Source organism: Fringilla coelebs (genome assembly GCF_963513975.1).
Source record: "Fringilla coelebs genome assembly, chromosome: 4".
In the NCBI taxonomy this organism is placed as follows: Eukaryota; Metazoa; Chordata; class Aves; order Passeriformes; family Fringillidae; genus Fringilla; species Fringilla coelebs.
The window spans coordinates 37,990,557-38,009,871 of NC_140032.1; the positions used below are offsets into that span (position 1 = coordinate 37,990,557).

The following is a 19,315-nucleotide window of genomic DNA, read 5'->3' on the forward strand; positions in this document are numbered from 1 at the left end:
TATGTTTGTTTGCTTGTTTGCTATTGTGATGGAAAGGGATAAGCAAGCAGTGATTCCTCTCTTGTTTAGAGGTCTGTTTCTTTTTGCTTCCTTACCTGAAGTTCTCTCTTTGCACTTGTTCATACTCCATCTACACTGACTTCTTCCTTCATTCTGTCTGTGTACTCTGCAGAGAACATAAAACTAAAAATGCACACACACATATATATTTATATTTAATTTTTTAATTCTTCTGTTCTGATCATTAATTTTCCCCTCACTTGGCTGAGGCCTACAAATTCCCTATTTAGTGTCTTTTTTCATATCCACATTTGTAGAGTGTGCCATCATAGTGCACTGATGCAATTAAGTCTGATCATGAAGAAAAATATTATTTGCTTCAGTTTGGTGATCACCAGTTGTGAACAATTGCTTGGATCCTGCTAATATGATATTTTTCATATTCATCCTGGACACAATAAAATGAACTTTGATTTTCCTGTATTCATATGTAAATCATACTCCTCTGTACCTATGTATACCCACACATGGTTTTCCTTTGACTGTTTGGCATAGAAAAAAGGTTACTGGGGAAGTTAATCTTTAAGATATTATTTATACATTTGAGACATTAATATGCATGGACAAAAGTTAAAGCTGTCCAAACAAATTGGATCATATTGAAAGATAAAATATTGTTAAATGTGATATACATCATCACAACTCTGTCTTCTGCCCAATGGACAGACTCAAAGTGATAATTCCTTCTGAGAATTTCCTTACATTGTGTGTGACTTCTTGAGATATTGCAAGTGCAACTCCAATTTACAATCTGAGCTGGTGGAAGGCTTGAGAGGAGAGACATACCATAGCATAGATGTGGCAAATAATATCAGCAACCTTGAATTTCATTAAATTTTGCTTTTTCCATACGGGCTTGCATCAAAGATGTGAAATACTGTGCTTTATGTGACTATAAAGGCTGCCTTTGCTTTGGAAAGACTATATTAGTAATGCAAGTTACTGCTGTTTGTATCATTAAGGGCGTAAGCACCTCTCCAGGTAATTAAATTTGGAGAAAAGAGAGTTTTGAGGGCAGTAGCCCTAACACTAGAGTTGTAGAGTTTTATGATTCTCTCTTGCAAAATTTGGAGATACAGGCTAAGCAATTAAAAAATAATACTTGCAATGTATATAAGGGAGGGTGACAGTGTTAAATTGCAATCCTTCCGATCTGCATTCAAGAGCAGCACCAATGATCTACAGTTTTCAGATATCATGGAGGAATCAAGTGAAGGAAACCCAAGGATGCACTCCTTCAACAAATCTTTTCCAGTAATTCTTATTAGCTGTGGTTTTAAATAAATAATTGAATTAAAAGAGTTGCTCCAGGATGAAATTTTTCATTTTTAATAAACTGAAATTTGTTTTTCAAGCTGGAAAACACCTCCTTTATGTCCTCGTCTTTATTATTCTCTGCCTGTGAAGTAAATAAGGTGAAGAAGATAATAAGTCGGGCAGGAAAACTGTCTTAAAGGTCTTAGAGCAAATTTTTTATTCCGGTGTTGTATTTTCTTGCAGCACTTTTCTGCCAGTAGTCTCTCAAGTGGTCAGGTTGCTTTCCAGTTTGCTTGCTTTGTTTCTTTTTTAATCTTAGTGAATTAGTACACAAGGGTTAAAGTATTATGTTTTTCTGCCTTTTCTGTGTCTAGAAACTTTGTATGATTAAAGATCATAATGAAACTTAGAGGGATCTTGAGACTGCAGACAACTGAAGCTCTTCCCACTTTTGTGGGTAAAAATCAGTAAAATCATTGCAGTAAAATATGTGTATAATTTTGCAATTTCATACTTTTCAGCTTCATTCATACTCTCCAAAAATGTAATATAAATTCTATTTAGTAATGCTCATCTAATTCTAATGATCTGTTATTTTTTTCTTTTTCTTTAGGGTGTACCTCAGTTACCATGTGCCAAAGCATTGTATAACTACGAGGGAAAAGAACCTGGAGATCTTAAATTCAGTAAAGGAGACATCATCATTTTACGTCGACAGGTGGATGAAAATTGGTATCATGGAGAAGTCAATGGCATCCATGGCTTTTTTCCTACCAATTTTGTTCAGATTATTAAACCTTTACCTCAGCCTCCGCCTCAGTGCAAAGCACTTTATGATTTTGAAGTAAAAGACAAGGAAGCAGATAAAGACTGTTTACCGTTTGCAAAGGTAAAAAGAGAGTACAGTTACTATTTTCTTCTAATGATTTCATTTATTTGGATAAGAAATAATACAACTGTTTTATAGAATTATGTGCATTTCTTATTGGAGCTACACACATATGAAAAGGACAAGTAATTGTGCAAATATTTCTCCTATATTGATTAGTTTTGCATTCTCTTTCTAAACTACATGTAATTTCTCTGATGTTTTATTTCTGAGAATGCATTTTTCATACTTGCAGTAGTGATGTTCCTAATTTATGGGAAATAACCTATGTTGTGAATTCTGTCTTCTAAAGATACACTCAAATTGCAGATATGAAAGAAGTCCTATCACTAGCAATGTTCTTTAGTACTTAAGTAGAAAAACAACACCTAGGGAAAGTTGGGTAATGAGTCAGTTGAGAAGGAAAATGGTTGTGGTTCTGTTGAATAATGCCAAGGAATTAAAGGGGGGCTGATGAGTAACATGGACTGAAAATGACAGGAGGACTGGCACTAAGGACAAAGTCAGATCACTGAGATGTGGGCAGTTAGTTGAACTCTGACAAAATAGGAAAAAGAACAGCTTGAACTGACTTCAACCCCAAAAGCAGCGTATTCCTCTTACAGAGTGCCTTCTCTGCGGTTCTTGTCCATGTCCTGCCTTCTCTGATTCCTCCTGTGTTATGGAGGAAAATTAAATGAGAAGTTAAATTAGAGCTGGGAGACATAATCACTGCATGTTCACACAGGATGATGTTCTGACTGTAATTCGCCGTGTGGATGAAAACTGGGCAGAAGGAATGCTGGCTGACAAGATAGGAATATTTCCAATTTCGTATGTTGAGGTGAGTAAAGCTGGGTCCTCAGTAAGGCTGTGCCCACTGTATGTTTAATTATCTGAAAGGAAAAATAATCAGTACTGGTGATGATTCTAAAATAACCTGAGATATAAATAATCTTACACCTAAAATTCTCTTTGGGAAAGTTAATGGCCTCAGCAGTTGAACCAGTGATTTTCACTTAGCTATTTGATACCTATTTTTATTGAATGGAATTGAAATGAGTGTAATTGGAGGCAGTCAGTATGTTTTCTTGTTAATACTGGAGTCATGCAGTCAATCCAAACCACACTTAGCCACAAAATGAAAGCAGTCAGCAAGTCAGAGAAATAGTTAGCTTTGCACTGTCCCTAATATCCACCCCTCAAAACCAAATTAGCACAACTAGGACGTCAAAGGGTATAGGTTGTTGTTAAACAGGTAAAGGATCAGCTTTTTCATCAACAGAGCCATATATAAAACCTCCTCCATCTTCCTGCATTTGTCATGTGTTACAACAATTTACAGTAAGAGGTAGCAGTTGAGAAAATTTTCCCCAACCCATTAAATTTTAAGAGTTGAAAGCTGTATCTTTTATATAGAAAGACATCAGTGATTAGGAACGGTGTGTACAGCCACAATGATTATTCAAATTTGCATTACAGAAAGTTACAAAGGTTTGGAATAGTGCTTGTCCTTTTCTGATAGATATGCTCTGAATACTTGGTAAGATACACTTCCTTGCACTTACAGTATTTGATTTAAATAATTGAGGCAGAATGATGAAAGAAAAAAGTATTTTCTCATTATCTCTGGGATGAGAAATATGTACTTCAGGTCACAGAAGAAATGTGTAACCATGCTAAGAATCGAGTCAAGTTTTATTAATTCAATTTCTGAATCCTATGATGAGATGGGAACTTCATAAAACATTACTGCTTTCAATCAAAATAGAATTTATTATTTTTAAAAGGGACAATATATATATTTATTTTTATAGCTTGGTGTAAGGATCTGTATATCTGGGGATAGAAAATTTCACATGACTGTAAAAACAAGAAGACCAAAAAAGTTTCAACTTGCTTAGTGCAATTTTGGCTTCAGTTTAAGACATTTTAAAAGGCCAATTTAATGATTTCTTGCCCTTGGGTATTCTTTCCTAGCTTCTTGCAATTAACTGCCCCTTCAATTCAGCCAGTACAGCTTTTTGTAGTGTTTTTTCAAACTAAATTACTTAGCCTTGTTAGAAACAGCCCTTTCCTAGGGCTGCCACTTGAGCTATTTAGCTAACAACTACATTCCTATCTCTACAAAAGTTACAAAAAGGAGATATGGCCTTGAAAAAAAAAAAAGTAAAAATAAAAGTCACAAAGTATATTTCTCCTAATCTTTTTAGACTGATTCCATCAACTAAGAAAATGTATTTTCAATAAACCCTTTTAGAACAGGCATCAACACTTAAGTAAGTACACATTCTCAAACCCCCACTAAAGTGGAATGGAAAGTCTAGAATGATAAATTATACCCTAAGAGTTACTTCAAATCAGATAGGTGGGTTTTTTTCAGTATATTCTAAACTGAAATGCATGTTGTGGTGGAAGGCAGTGAGATGTGCAGTAAAGTATAGGTTTGAATGGTTTTGAAATGCCTGGTTTCTGAGAGTATGTAACTATTGTTCTGGAAAACATACAGACAACTGATAAAAACAAGTTAGCAAACCGTTGTTACCTATTTTATGAAAGACAATGAAGATGAAAAGTAATTAATATTTTTGAAAGATTTTTATATGGTAGTTTTCATTGCATTTCCCAATCCTGTGATCATTGCCTATTTTTAGGGAATTCTCTCATATTATAATGACAGACGTAACTTTTACCTTGTGTATGTTAGTCCACATCCTTTTGTTTGAAAATGTGAATTAGTAGCTCAATTTACTAGAGATTATCTGAAGTCATTAACTATAAAATGGGCATAGTCTCTGATGTTTATTCTGTAGTATAAGTGTAATAATTGAGATATTTCTTCTACAGTGAGGATAAAGTTTCAGTTAAAGTTGAAGTCCATGAAAATCTCAGATCGTATTTGAGGACAAATTTTGCCCTTTTATGATTCAATGTTCACTACTCTGATACTTTCTTTTCTAACTTTCACGTAGTAAATTTGTGGTAATAATAAAAGTGAGACTGAACTCATTTTGAGAGAAATTTTAAGAGTGATTCTATTTAATCAGTTAGCATTTACAGTTATCTCTGTTCCAAAACCAAAGATTATTCATAACTAAACAGATATTATCAGATTTTTTCTGAAAATTTGTAGTTCTGGGTACAATATACATTTCTTAGCCTTCAAATTGAATGATTTGACCTAGTTTAACATTTCATAAACAAATACGATTGCCCAGAATAGAACACAAAACAGGGAAAAGAAATCACTCTTCAGTCAAATTGTCAGTAGAAAATAATGTCAGCTTTTGTTTACTTTTGTGCAAGTAAAGAACACCTGAATTGATTTTTAAAACAAGTGTAGCAAAGTACAACTCTTGGAGACCTTGCAGTAGTGGTAATTCCTGCAGACATCTGCAGGCAGAGGAAAGCTGTGTGCTGACCTGAGCCCTGCTGCAACCCTGAGATGTGGCTCAGCCAGCTGCCTCTGTCCTGCCCTGCTTGGAAAGTTCTTCAGTTTCCTGGAGTTTGGTGGGAAAGGGAATTGGATTTCAGGCTTCCTGTTGCAGCAAAGATTTTGTTGAATGGGAAAAAAAGGAAAAAAAGTGAATGTAAAGATTGAAGTAAAGAAGCCTCAATGAAAATATGTCTGTTAAGGAAAACAACTGATGTAGGAACTGTGGGCCTGGGTATATAAGTATTTGTTGCAGAAAGGAATGCTAGATTGAAATACTTCATAGCATGACTTGGGTTCAGTCCCTTGGTGACCTTGAATATCTGCTAGCCATTTCACTGGAGAATGCATACAGGTCCTTAATTTTGCTTCTCAAGAAAGAGAAGTAAACTACACTCTGCAAAACATTCTTCAGCTGTTGCTGTCTCCCAGTTACTTCAAAGAGGAGTTCAGTAACCAGTTCTCTTCCATCTTCAGATTCATGCTACTGTGTTTGCTTACTTCTCTGCATAAAAAAGCACAGAATGCTGCTTTTATTTGAATTCATCTTGAATTGATCCCATGGGCAAGCCTTAACTTTTCCCTAATAGGTTGCTCACTGTACAAAGTAATGAGATTCTGCAGGCATTGATAGCTTCTGGAGGTAAACAAATATAATTAGGTGTAACAGGTACCTTGAGGTGCTGTTAGGAAAGTGGCTTTTGGTTTTCCTTTTCATTCCTCTGTGATCCCTTAACTTCTCTGATTAGCTAGTTCTTTGCAAATGCTGATGTAGATTACATAAGAATGGAAACAGTTGCAGCCATTGTATCAACAGTATGGAATACCTAGATTCTCAGCAAGGATGTGAAAAATTTCAATCTGAATTGAAAAAAAAATGTGCGAAATAGATAAAATTATTAGACCTTGAAAAACCTGCGTGTTTGCTGTGATGACAAATAAGACCCTGACAAGCTGAACAGCAGAGTAGGCTTTTTTTGGTCTTATCTTCTACTTGTTTTATATCCTTCAGCCTCAATGTTTTGTAATGACATACTGTTTTCACTGGTCTGTTTAAAGTATGTTTGATCTAAATTTAAAATTCAATAATCATCTAAATAATGGGCTTCTTTGGAGAAAATGGTGTATTTCTATCTTCTGTTATATGCAAGTAATATAATATTATTTTGGTCCATATGATTCATCTTGAGTAATAGCAGGAAGGAAAATCCAGCATCCACCTTTTTCATAGGATTGTTCACTGCCCTGACATTGTCTTCTCCTATCCTTCCTTCTTACAAGAAAGATGGAGAGGGACTTTTTACAAGAGGATGTAGTGACAGGACAAGGGGGAATGGACTCAAACTGGAAGAAGATAGGTTATGATTCGATATGAGGAAGAAATTCTTTACTGTGAGGGTGGTGAGACATTGGAACAGGGTGCCCAGGAAGGTTGCAGATGCCCCATTCCTGGAAGTGTACAAGACCAGGTTGGATGGGACTCTGAGCAACCTCGTCTAGTGAGAGGTGTCACTGTCCATGGCAGACGGCTTGGAACTTAATAATCTTAAGGTCCCTTCCAACCCAAATGTTTCTATGATTCTGTGATTCCAGTTCTCTTCAATTGCCTTCTAAAGGACCAACAATAAGAACATTTAGGAAAAAATTCTATATTCTTGACTTCATATCCTGGTTCAAATCTTCCATTATGCCCTTCCTCCACTGCAGTGTATTCCATGTAGTTCTTACTCTTCTGTAGAAGGTTTTTATGTCAATTCTTCACTGTTCCAGTAGTTCTGGTTTTGAACTTCATCCTTTTTTTCTGTATATACATGAAATTTTCTTCCAGATGACATCTTACAAATATCACTAAGCCAACCTCTTCTATATTAAAAAAATATTTTTTTTCTTTTACACTACCTTATATATTTATATCTGTAGATATCAACTTGTGTTCAGAATATAAGCTGGTCATCTGTGGGAGCTGCATTTAAATCAGTGGTGATCCTATCATGATTAATGGTTTGTTGTTTGTCTAGTAAAGTTTTGGTGGGGTAAAAGACTACTCTAAAACTCTTCATGAGCATTGTAGGTATCTCAAGACTTGCAGGAAAATGGTAAAATAAATAGAAGAAATAATATGCTGAAGAATAGAAATAAAATTCCACAGTAACTAATTTCATTCTTTCATCCTGATGTTCTTCAGAAAAGATCTTTTCTTTCTTCATAATCACCTACACATTTCAAGTAACAGTATTCATATTTAGTGGTACATGTTCAGAAAACTGGTGCTGGTCTTATTTCAGCTCATGATTACATGAGAGTTCTGGCTTTATTATTTCTAATGGTGTTAAGATTTTCTGAAAATAAAGGGGGTTTGAAAGATGTACAGGATTTGTTTGTTGCTTTCCTCTCCTCCTCCCCATTATATAGCTTACATTTCATTGTAAGAAGAAAATGTGTGGGATTCCTAATTTCTTCATGGAAAGGAAGGATTTGTTTGCATTTAATGTAGTATTGTTGTTACAAATTAGCAGATAGAAAATTGCATTTGAACAAAAATTCTTTAGGTAAGCTTAAAAAAAGAGAAAAAATGGCACGCAGACGATGCCGCTACACTAGAAAATTCAGAAGCTGAGAAGATATTTCCACAAAATTGTCTGTATATGTTTCTTTTCTCCTTATGTCATCTTATGCCCATACAGGTGCCTGTTGCCAGGCAGTATAGTGATGTAGCTGGGTATTTAGTCTGCCCTACTGTGTTCTTAAACCTGCATTGAGGAGGCCTGTGTTTTCATTGCTGGTAGTGTTAAAGATGTGCACAAGTACCAAAGGATATTGGGAGGAATATCTTCAATAGCCCACATGCAAATGTCTAGGATTTTGTCATAGACAAAAAAAATGGCTGAAAATGACATAAATATCCAAGTTTTGTAGCACAGATTTTTCTGTTATAAGGTCAAAGGTGACCACTGTGTTTTAGTCTGAGTTCTAGATTATACAGGCAGTGGTTATTGCTGAATTAATTAATGTCTGGACTATGGCATTATGTCCTTTATTGATTGAAATTTTACCTCTGATGGTAGAATTTCATACCAGCCCAACAGCAAATGTATTGAGTTTGTAGTGAATGATTTGTCACTCTCTACTGACAGAATTTGTAGACTAGGTTGGTATGCTACACTTTTAAGTTGCATGGTTGAGATTATCTTATGAATGAAAGGAAAAGAGATGTTTTTTTACATTCAGGTGACTTTTAGAAATTAAAAAAAAAACTAACATGTTATTGGTTTTTGTAGTTTAACACAGCAGCCAAACAGTTGATAGAATTGGACAAGCCCTCAGGTTCTGCTGTTGACTCTGGAGAAGGTACCTCTGGGGCAGCCCACAACAATTCAACCCAAAAGCACACCGATACTAAGAAAAACACCAAAAAACGACACTCTTTTACCTCCCTCACCATGTCCAACAAGGCTTCTCAGTCTTCTCAGAACCGCCACTCCATGGAAATCAGTCCTCCTGTCCTCATCAGCTCCAGCAACCCGACGGCTGCAGCCCGCATAAGTGAGCTGACGGGGCTGTCCTGTAGTGCCCCCTCTCAGGTAATTCATATGGCATCAGCTATAGCTATAAAGGCCTCTGATCTTGTCAGATTACTTATTTCCAGTTATTGATTGTGTCTAATTAGTAATAAATGTACGCTTTCAAAATTTATCTTCCATCATGAGAACATTTAAGGAAAATGTTTTCTAATATTTCTGATATGATAGCAAATAGTTTTGTTCTTGTAGACATGGGGTTTTTTTTGCAATTGTTCTATTCTAAAGTGCCAAAGATTTTTATTAAACTGTGGAAACTATAAAGTGGAGTGATTTAATTTCTTGATTTCTTTTTTCTAAATTGAATATAATAATCAATATTAATAAAGTATATGCTATAAAAGTAACATATTCAGCTTGAAGATTATACAGATTCCAGAAATTTAGCATATTAATCTGGTCATGGTAAGTAGAAATATTTATCTGACTTTATTTATTTGTTCAGCAGTTTGTGAAAAATTGGCTGTTTCATATAGTGATTACACTTTGGGAAAAGAGAGAGCAATGGACCCCAAGAGGAATTGGTCACGTTTTACCTGAGCTCATAAATGTGCTTTGTTTGCATGTCTTAAGGATCTGACAGCCTTTTATGGAAAAAAAAGAAAGCTGACATTGGCTAAAAGTGTGTTTCATGTAGCTGGTTCAGTGTATCTCCAAAGACTGACAAATGTCAGCAAAAAAAAGTGAGCAGTGTGATCCAACACTGTTTATGTGAGTGTCTACCTAACTAAAAATTAGGTTTAGTTTAAAGTTACAAGGAGTAGCGTACTGGTGATTTTGTCCATGAAGCTTACAGCTGTGTCAAAACCAGTTGTTACTAAACTACACAGAACTGACCCTTTTTTCTCTCTCCCAGGTTCATATTGGCACTACAGGGCTGATTGTGACTCCACCCCCCAGCAGCCCAGTCACAACAGGGCCTTCCTTCACCTTCCCCTCAGAAGTTACCTACCAAGCTGCTCTTGGTGTAAGTACTGCTTAAGAAAACTCAGCCTTCCCATTTTTCTTTGGTCTTGTGCAGAATTTTTTTTTCCCTCAAGTTCCAATATACTGATTTGAAATGATAGTTCTATGGGAATTGTGTCCATGTGACAGACAATGGTAAGAATTTAACTATACAAAAAGCCCTATTGCTAAAATGTTTGCATCTTATCATGTATATCCATTTCTCCAGCTTTCCTCTGTAATTTCTCCTCAGTAAACATGAGAAGCACAGTTCCTTCCAGAACGGTCCTTCTTTTAAGCATGAGTAGAAAAGAGATTATGCTGGGGGGAAAGTTTGGGGAAGCAAGCAGGTTCTTACAAAATACATCAACTTGGGACCACAGCTGCCAGGTGTTTCTGTCTTAAGATTTTCAAGATTATCTGAAATAACTTCAAAAGTCTGCCGCCTCCTCATTAAAGAAGGTGAGTTTAGTTGTGTGTACACCTGTGGCAGATGAAGAACGTGTCTAGCATTTTGAAATTAGGTTCTTGGGGATCGATAGGAAAACATGTAGCAAATGGCCATCTTTTAAAGGAAGAAATACATTGCAATGCTGTTTCCTTTGAACAAATAACAATAAATTTCCTTCAAAAAGTGCAGGTATTCTTTCCAAAACCTGCTGGAATTCCATAGTTTCCTATGCTTATGTTAGAAAAACTGTGGAATGCCATATATCATACTGTGGAATGCCATATATCATTTGTGTACTCATCAGAGCCTTACTGCAATAAAGATTGTAGATTCTAGTTTTCAGAGATCTTAAGGGATCTTATTTAAAGCGACTTTATTTAGAGTTCTTGAAATTAACTTTGTTCAGTTTAAAGTAGTGCCCTTAATTTTTAAGGGGTGGAGCACAGTTGAATAATAGATCTTCACTTCAAAAAACCAAACAAACAAGCCAAACAAAAAACCCTGAGACTTGATCTTGTTCAGGTGTCTATCCTTGAAGTCTTTAAACCAACTAAAATATGATTAATATCCTTGCTGCTAAATAGGTCTAGTTTTGTTTTCAACTTGTTGGCATTTGCATCATTTTACACATTTGTCTGCAAAATTTAAGGCACAATTATCTGTCTTGTGGTATCAACTTTCTGTTGTTTACGAAAATGCTTAAGTGTGGCTTGGTTTGCTTCTTTCTTTGGAACTCTAAAGTTACAGTTTTCAGTCCTTTAAATTATGATGCTGTTGTTTTCTGAATTATCTCCAGTACTTCCTTTTGGCATGGTACTTACATGGTGGCACAAGCCAGAAGTGGGTGCAATACTGCACAGTCTTTTTCAGTGGAGAAGATATTGATAGGATAACCCTTTTATCTTTTTATCCTGATTCTTGTATCTTGAAAATTTGCCTGAATGTAGCACAAAGTTTATGTCTAGCTAAATATCCAGCCTGATGCCACAAATTTTTGTCATCTTTTGTGAGCTAATAATTGCTCTCATCCAAGTTAATGTATTTCACATTCTTTGCTCTTCAGACAGATGACTTTATTACTAACAGTTATATGGACCATGTGCTTTTGCCCTGCCTTACTGAATAAGGCAGATTGAGCTGTAGCTATGCTTTGTTTTATTGTGTTAAATTGTTTACTCCTTCAATCTGTGGATAATCTGTGTAATCCTCCTGTTAAATAATGCTAATCTGGAAACAGTTAATAATCTCATTATATTTTGGTTCATATTTTAATGGAGCAAATTAGTTTAGAAAGGCCTCTTGAGGGTGTCTCGTCTAACCTCCCTGCTCAAGCAAGGCTGCCCAGAGCCAGTTGCCCAGGACTGGTTTATTGTGTCCAAATAAACTTTTGAATATCTCCAAGGATGGAGACTTCACAACCTCTCCGGGCAATCTGTGTATGTTGTGGGCTCTTGTTCAAGTTGGTGTCCACCAGGAAGGAGCCTCAGGTCTTTTTTTGCCTATAAGGCGTACATCTTATACTAGAAACAATTAGCTGCTCCTATACTAATTCACTTAGTTTTTTATACTTCTTTCATCCCATCCTTCAGAAAATACCTGTGAGACCTGAGCAAACAGAATCACCCTAGGTGTTGTTAAGCAGAATGCAAGACTAGCTAGCATATAGGCTGCAAACATTGAGTAATTGATTTAATTTATGAGATACTTTTGGAAAAGATTGAGCAGACAGCATTCAATGCATAATTTCAGAAGTTCTGTCAGAAGCTGCTTTTTTTTTTTTTTTTTTCCTCTCAATAACAAACACTTCTGTTTGTTATTAAGAGTCAGGAGTTCTTTATTTGATGCCAACATGGAAAAATACCTTAGTTTGGTGGTGGTGCAAAGTCATTAAACCACCCCGGGTGCTTTAGTTGCTTAAGCTTGTTCAAAGGCAATCTCACCATGGGTATTCACAGGAATTAAATTGCAGTGCTAAATGCAGCGTGGAGAGAAACTCCTGCCATTGATTGTCCTGTATCTTGGGGTGCTACTTGCTCTTTGTGATAACCATGTTCCTGCTTATTTTTCCAATTAGGCATATAATTCCCATTGAGAAGCTGAATTATTCTCTGCCACCCTCTTTAAAAGTCAATAGCCTTCTGTACATCATGTTCTATTTCTTCTTGACTTGTTTTCAGCATGACTAAAATGCAAGCTGGCAGCTCAGGTTAGACTCAGGTTATTCCTGTGTTCTTTTATGATAGTATTAGATGATGATGCAGTTTGTAAAGTCACAGACTGTAAGGTATATCTTTTACTTACACTTTTCCTCTTGCTTCATCAGCTCTTGTTTTCATTTTAGAAATGTGCAAAATAGTTCTGACCAGTCTCAAGAGAGAAAGTGATGGTCTTCTTTCTCTAGATGTTTCCCTTCTGGAAATACACTTCCTGACATTCTGAAAATTAATTTTAAGCTGTGGAACAATTGTGATTGTATGTTTAATACATTAGAAGTGCTTGGCTTGAGTTTTGCTCTTCTATTTTTTTTGCTTTAGTAAGTAGAAATTCCTGTATTTCTCTAAGTTTCACCCTTTAGCTTTTTTCCTAATTTCTGAATACTAAGCAACTGACAAGGAAATTGGATGGGAACAGGATGAGTTTCTGTTTAGCATGAAGGTCATTTATTTGATGTCCTTCCTGTCAGTCGTTTTGGTGTTTATAACACTATTGAAAGTAATTGTTCTTTGAAAGCAAGGTGTTTATACACTCTTTTATATAATGCTAAACTCAGATTAAGGGAGAAAAAAGACATGTGAGAGGATGAGCATGATTACCCATCAGCAAAGAAGAGAATAATGTATTCCTTTACAGCAATTCTGAATTTCTGCATCTTAGCTACAATTATCTGTCCTGAATCTCAAAGCAAGGAAAAGCTAGTGTCTTCTCTTATCTCCCGTAAGAATGATGGCATTTTTATTGTCAACAGGAGATAATTTTCAGCTGTCTTGTTGTCTAGCAAGTTTCTCTAAGACAGTTTGGATTAAATCCTAGCCCAAGGGAGTCTGTGGCTCTTTTATTTGTGTACATGTATAGGACTACATTTTAGTTTTTTTATGTTGCTCTGGTGGTTCAAAAATGCCAATTGTATTAATTTTATTTTGTCCATAATAATGTCTTGTAAATGTTCTTTGGTGCCCAGTATTGTATGAAGTAAATAATTTACAAAGTTTCAGCCAAAATTGACACAAATAAGCCTTAGGAATGAGAGTGCTCTTGTCAAGTGACCATATATGCTCTCTACTGCTTGTATCATTTAAGCAAATTTTAATTTTCCTTCAGAAAACTTGTGATAATTTATTTCAAAGTTTTATTTTGCATCAGGCGTTCTTTAGACAACAGCATTAATTCTTGGCTTGTGATTTGAGGTTTGATTCTTTGAAATTGAAGAAGCTATGAACTGAGACAGACTTCTCACAGGCAGAACTTTTGGCTGTGATATTATCTCTTACACTGTTCTTTGGGACTTCCAACCATGGCTTTACAGAGAATTAGGGCAGTAATTGGTCTGCTTAACTTGACCACTGGCATTTTTGAACCTTATAGGTGTTTAGTATGTTTAAAGTTCTTTGCAAAATAAAAATAACAGACGTCAAGTTCAGTAGCTGTTGGGTGAAAATATGCACATACAATTATGCAAGGCTCATTCACTTGGAAGGAAATTCTTGGATGTAATTTATAAGGTTGTTATCTAATGGAGTAGATCTAGTTGCCATAGATTTTACTGAAAAGTAATCTTAAAGTATGTGATTTGAACCATGATATGGGAAAAACAAACTAAATGTACCACAGCAAAGTTAGAATTACATTCAAAAGCAGCAGCAGAAAAACAATCTAACAACAAGAGATAACTTATCTTCCTCTCAATCTGCCTTTACAGTCTCTTGAGAAGTCAAGTGTTTTGGATTGCAATCAACCTAGATGTCCATACTGCTACTTCTACAGATTGGACATGTTGACTTTGAAATGGTGTCTTGGTGTGTGCAGTTAACTAGCAGAAAGAGGTGGTCTATATTTGGATGATTTGCATTCACTTACATGCTGAAGGTTTCAAAAATTAAAAAATACCTAATTTTTCTGGTTTGTTCTGTCATGCACAAAAGAGAAATTGCTCTTTATGTTGAAGAATATAAGGTAATTTGGATTATTATTAACGAGGCACAAGCTGTGGGGGTTATGTTATACACTGATGACATTTAGCTCTTTTATGTTGTTCCAGTTTAAGTTCAATAGTGTTAGTCAGGAGGTTTTAATAACAATTGTCCTAATTTTAATCAACCAAAATTCAAATCCACTTTTGTTGTGAAGAGGAAGCAGCAGGAAGAAACAATGAGGTTTTGTATGAGAGACCTGTTTTTGATAACATATAGTTTAGGAATTTTGTTAAACATAAGCCTTAATTTGTTAGCCCTCAGGGAATTTTGCAAGCCATATATTTTTTCCTAGACATTGTGGGAGTGAAGACTGTTAATGAATGTTCTTTTCCACTGCTGTGCCTTTTATTATTCTTTGAGTGAGGTGATTACTGATCTTCAATTAACTGATATGGAAATGCAGTCTAATTATATTTAAGTTTAGTAATATGCATGTGTTTCTAGAGCATGACTTTAGATACTTTTTGAAGTTGTAACATACATTAATTATCAAATCATGTAATTTTTCATCTTCCAATTAAAAAAAAAATATCACTTATTTGCTGGTTTATATGCTTGAAAGTACACCTGGTGTCTGAAAAATAGTTGCAGAAACATTCAGTTTTTTCCCCTCACCTACCTAAAATACTCTTAATTATTGCTGAGCATACTTTATTGAATCACATGTGGTTTGTGTGTATTCTTTCATGGAATGTTGACTATGGGAACCATCAAAACTAGCAAGTGTCCTGGAGGTAGGTGTGTTTCTCAACAGCTAGAAAAATGGTTACATGCCAGAAAACTTCTTGAAAACTTGACTAGATTATTTGGGTCTATTTTACCAAGTTATAGCAGTGCAAGCTGTGGAGTGTAGCCCTCTAAAGTCTATCAAGTAGTTTATTTAGATTTGTCACCAAGTCTTTGGGAGTTTAATTGTGCTGTGGCTCACTGCTGGTCTCATTACCGTATGGATAGACATGGTGAGAGGAGCAGAACCTGAATAAAGCAGAATAAAATAGAGCTGTGACGGTGCCTTTATTGCAGCTAAAGGTTCAGGGTATATTATCTATTCAAATGAATGAAATGCAATGTTCAGCATCTTTAGAGATGCAGGAAGTAGGGAACTGTGACAACCTTGATATTGTGCATGAATAGGTTTAATTTTAAAGAATTCCAACTAATCATCTCCTAATGTGGATTTACAAGTTCTACCATATACAAAGAAATCTAGATGCCTAGAGAAAGATTTAAATTGATATTCTGTTGATAGGTTGCATGAAAGTTAGATGCTCACATTCAGCTTGGATTTAACTAGGATGTTTGCTGAATGTCTAACTGGAAGGGACAAATAACTTCAGCTGTAAAACAGCTGGGAGAGAAATGTTGGTATTTCAGTGTGAATTATTTGGATACTTTAAAAAATTGTTGGGTTGAATATGAAGCAAATGCAATTGTCATTTTTGTAAGAAATACCCTATTAGTATCAAAGTTCTCAGTGATGTTTCTCCAGAAGATAATTTCTGTTTAGTGTTGGATATAGAAGGCCTACTTGTTCTTAAGAACATATTAATGTATGACCAGAAAAAAGCTTTAAATAAAATAGGAATATTTCATGATATAACATGCAATTTATACCACAGCTAAGTGTAACAACTTTGACTGAAACTCTGTAAGAGTTGATCAATTTTATCTAGATTTGAAAGTCTTTAATTATGCAGTTCTTTACTGTGACCTGGCAGTGTAAAACTGGTTTAAAGAGCTGTCTTTTTAACTTTTTCACCAAATGTACAAGAGTAATAATCACACAGTGTATTACTAAATCTCAGTTTCCATATAGGTTTTTGTTTAGAAAAACAGAAAGAAAATGGAAAAACCCTTTAGAAGTGAAGTGTTTGAGGGGAATTAAAATTATTTTCAATTACATATTTTGCAAACTGATCATGTAATGCTGTGCATTTATATGCTGATGTATTGGACGTGCCAGACACTAGTTCGGGATATTTTGTTAATTTATATTCCAGTTCTGTGGGTTTTAGGAAGATTATGTTTGAAATTAATTGTTTCACTTTTTCAAAGGTAGGAGGTTTTTTATTACTCTTTTTCTGTGTGTTGTAATACAAATAGTTATTTTTTGAAGGGGGGAAGGAAAAGCTCTCCTTTTGTGAGTGCCTTTTCCCAGGAGTGTCAGTACACAAGGTCCTAAAGAATTGTCTGAGGCCTTACAGAGCAGAAGGTAACAATTGCTCCATTGATTCTAAAATGCATAGAAGTCTGTAGGCAGGACCCCCATTACGATCTGTGGTGCCTTTTTACTGGGATATTTGTTAAAGATTACCAATCTTGATAATACTGAATTTCAAAAGCTAACTCTTTAGACTAGAAGAATAGGAGAAAGAGGTAACAATAGCTCAGTGATTATGGTCTCATATTGTGCTTGCTTTTGTAACCCATACATCAAAAGAAAATTTCCCCCAGAAGGGGTGCTTTTGGGTGCACGGCAGCTGAATTGTATATTATGTTTCAGCTTCAGGTTACAAAAACAATCATGTTATGAAGTACAGTCAGCAGCGGGATGCAAAATCTACCTCCTGGAAGGCTTCTGAATTTTTGTTGGGCCCTATCCTAAACATGTTATAACTAGAAACACCATTTTTCCTGTGCTGAGAAATTGTTTGTCATTTGCTTAATTAGCTGCCAAAACTTCAAGACTTTAAACTGAAAGAAAAAGAAATAGAGACAAAGCTAACTCTCCATTTATTTTGTTACAGTAGGAGAAGCAACTCTGGACTCAGTTGCTTTTTTTCCTTGGAATAGCATGCGCTTTTTTTTTTTTTCCAGCTGATTGAACTCATCAAACAATATTCATCATCTGTTGCTATTTTTTTTGTTCTTGTAAAATCAGAATATGAATCCTCCACTTCCGCCACCACCTCTCTTGTCTGCTGCAATCATTGCATCGGCCACTTCTGGACCTCAGTCTACAAGTGTCATACAAAGGTCTGCATCAGGATCAACTGACCAAGTGGCACATTTACGACAGCAAACTCGTCCAAGCGTGTGAGTAAAATTGAAACTTTTCTTCAGACAGAAAAATGGAACGAGATCACTAACTTCACCTGTACATACAGCATGGCAGCTGGCTCTGTTCTGCTGGAACTGCCAAAAAGCCAAGCATGCAACTTAGAGAAAAAGCATGCAGAAAGGTGATATCCCCAAACAGACCCCATACTGAACATTGTTTATGTCTTTGGTAAATATAATCAGCTGTTGCTGTGTATAGAAAGAACTCACTTCAAAATATAAAGTATTTATCATGCAGAAGATGAATGAATCCTTGCGTTAGCACTGAATACTGGATAACTCAAAAGCGTCATTTCACTGGAGTGAATTTATTCAATGTTTTCCATTATGTATGGTATGAAAAGGCTATTCTCATATGGAATAATTTATGCCAAAACACAGAAAGTGCTGTATTTAATTTAGACTGTTAAACTTGTTACTGTCAGACTACTTGTGTCAGTTGCAATTGAAATTTGACTGAAGATTCTACAGTGCACTTAATTAGTGGGTGGCAATTTGGAATGAAGGCAGAAAGCTGCTAGTTAGCATTATGTCTTCACACTTGCAATACAAGCAAACGTGCGTCATCCTTTTGGGTGAAAATATTTGGTATATTAACATGTGTTCCTAACAACATCTTTCTTCTTGAAAACGTCTTTGTGTGCAGCTTGGGGAATAAGAAAATAAAAGAAAATGTTAAATTCAGGAGATGCTGAACTATCTAATGGGAAAAGTTTGAATAAGGATTGATTTTGTTCTGTCCTTGTTATCTTCCCACCAGGTTTCCTCCCACTCCAAAAAAGCACCCTTCTTGTATAGCAGGTGCATCTGGATTTGGGCTGTTGGTGTCAGGCATTTTAACATTGCTCTTATGGATTATGGCACCTAGTACAGTTAATCAAGTTCCCATCTCATTTACTCCCATCTTCCATCTTCAAAGGGTCGCTCTATATGAGGATACTAATGAAATTTGGAATAAATTAACGGAAAGGGAAGCTAATGAACATCAATTAAAGCATCAATTGAATGAACATCAATTGCTTTTCCATAGAGCTTCAGTGTGTGGCTTTGTAGATCACTGCTAAATCATGTACCAGTGAAGCCTTCTGCTGCCAGTGTTGCCTTTATGTGTTGCCTTTAAAGTGAATTTATTGCTTGCTTTGGGTACCTATCTTGCCTTTAAAGAATTTTTGTAGACATTGCAAATTTTCTTGGGTGGACAGCAAGGAATAAAAATGTAAGTAGAAAGGAGACGCATTCAGTTAATGCTATCATTACTGTGCACAAGAGAAATATTTTGATGAAAGAATGTTTTCTAAAGCCACTTTTTTGCCCTTGGGGTTACAAGGAGAGTGGGAAAGACTAGCACTGCAAGTAACTGTGGATCTGTTTTCGTAAAAGGGGATAGTCTAGCCATCTACTTAATTGGTTGCCTCTTGGGAAAAGTACATTTTAGAGAAAATGGGATTTATTGGAATGCTGTTTTCAATGGCC

General features: G+C 35.6%; 1 protein-coding gene across 1 annotated transcript in view; it reads left to right on the plus strand.

Moving 5' to 3' along the window:
- The window catches only part of SH3RF1 (SH3 domain containing ring finger 1), an 83,349-nt gene that overhangs the window by 49,485 nt on the left and 14,549 nt on the right, over positions 1-19,315 (plus strand). Inside the window, exons 3-7 of the mRNA XM_084204311.1 lie at positions 1,931-2,206; positions 2,934-3,029; positions 8,897-9,199; positions 10,053-10,163; positions 17,664-17,818. Coding sequence (XP_084060437.1) covers positions 1,931-2,206; positions 2,934-3,029; positions 8,897-9,199; positions 10,053-10,163; positions 17,664-17,818 — 941 coding nt within the window. The remainder of the gene's footprint in view (positions 1-1,930; positions 2,207-2,933; positions 3,030-8,896; positions 9,200-10,052; positions 10,164-17,663; positions 17,819-19,315) is intronic.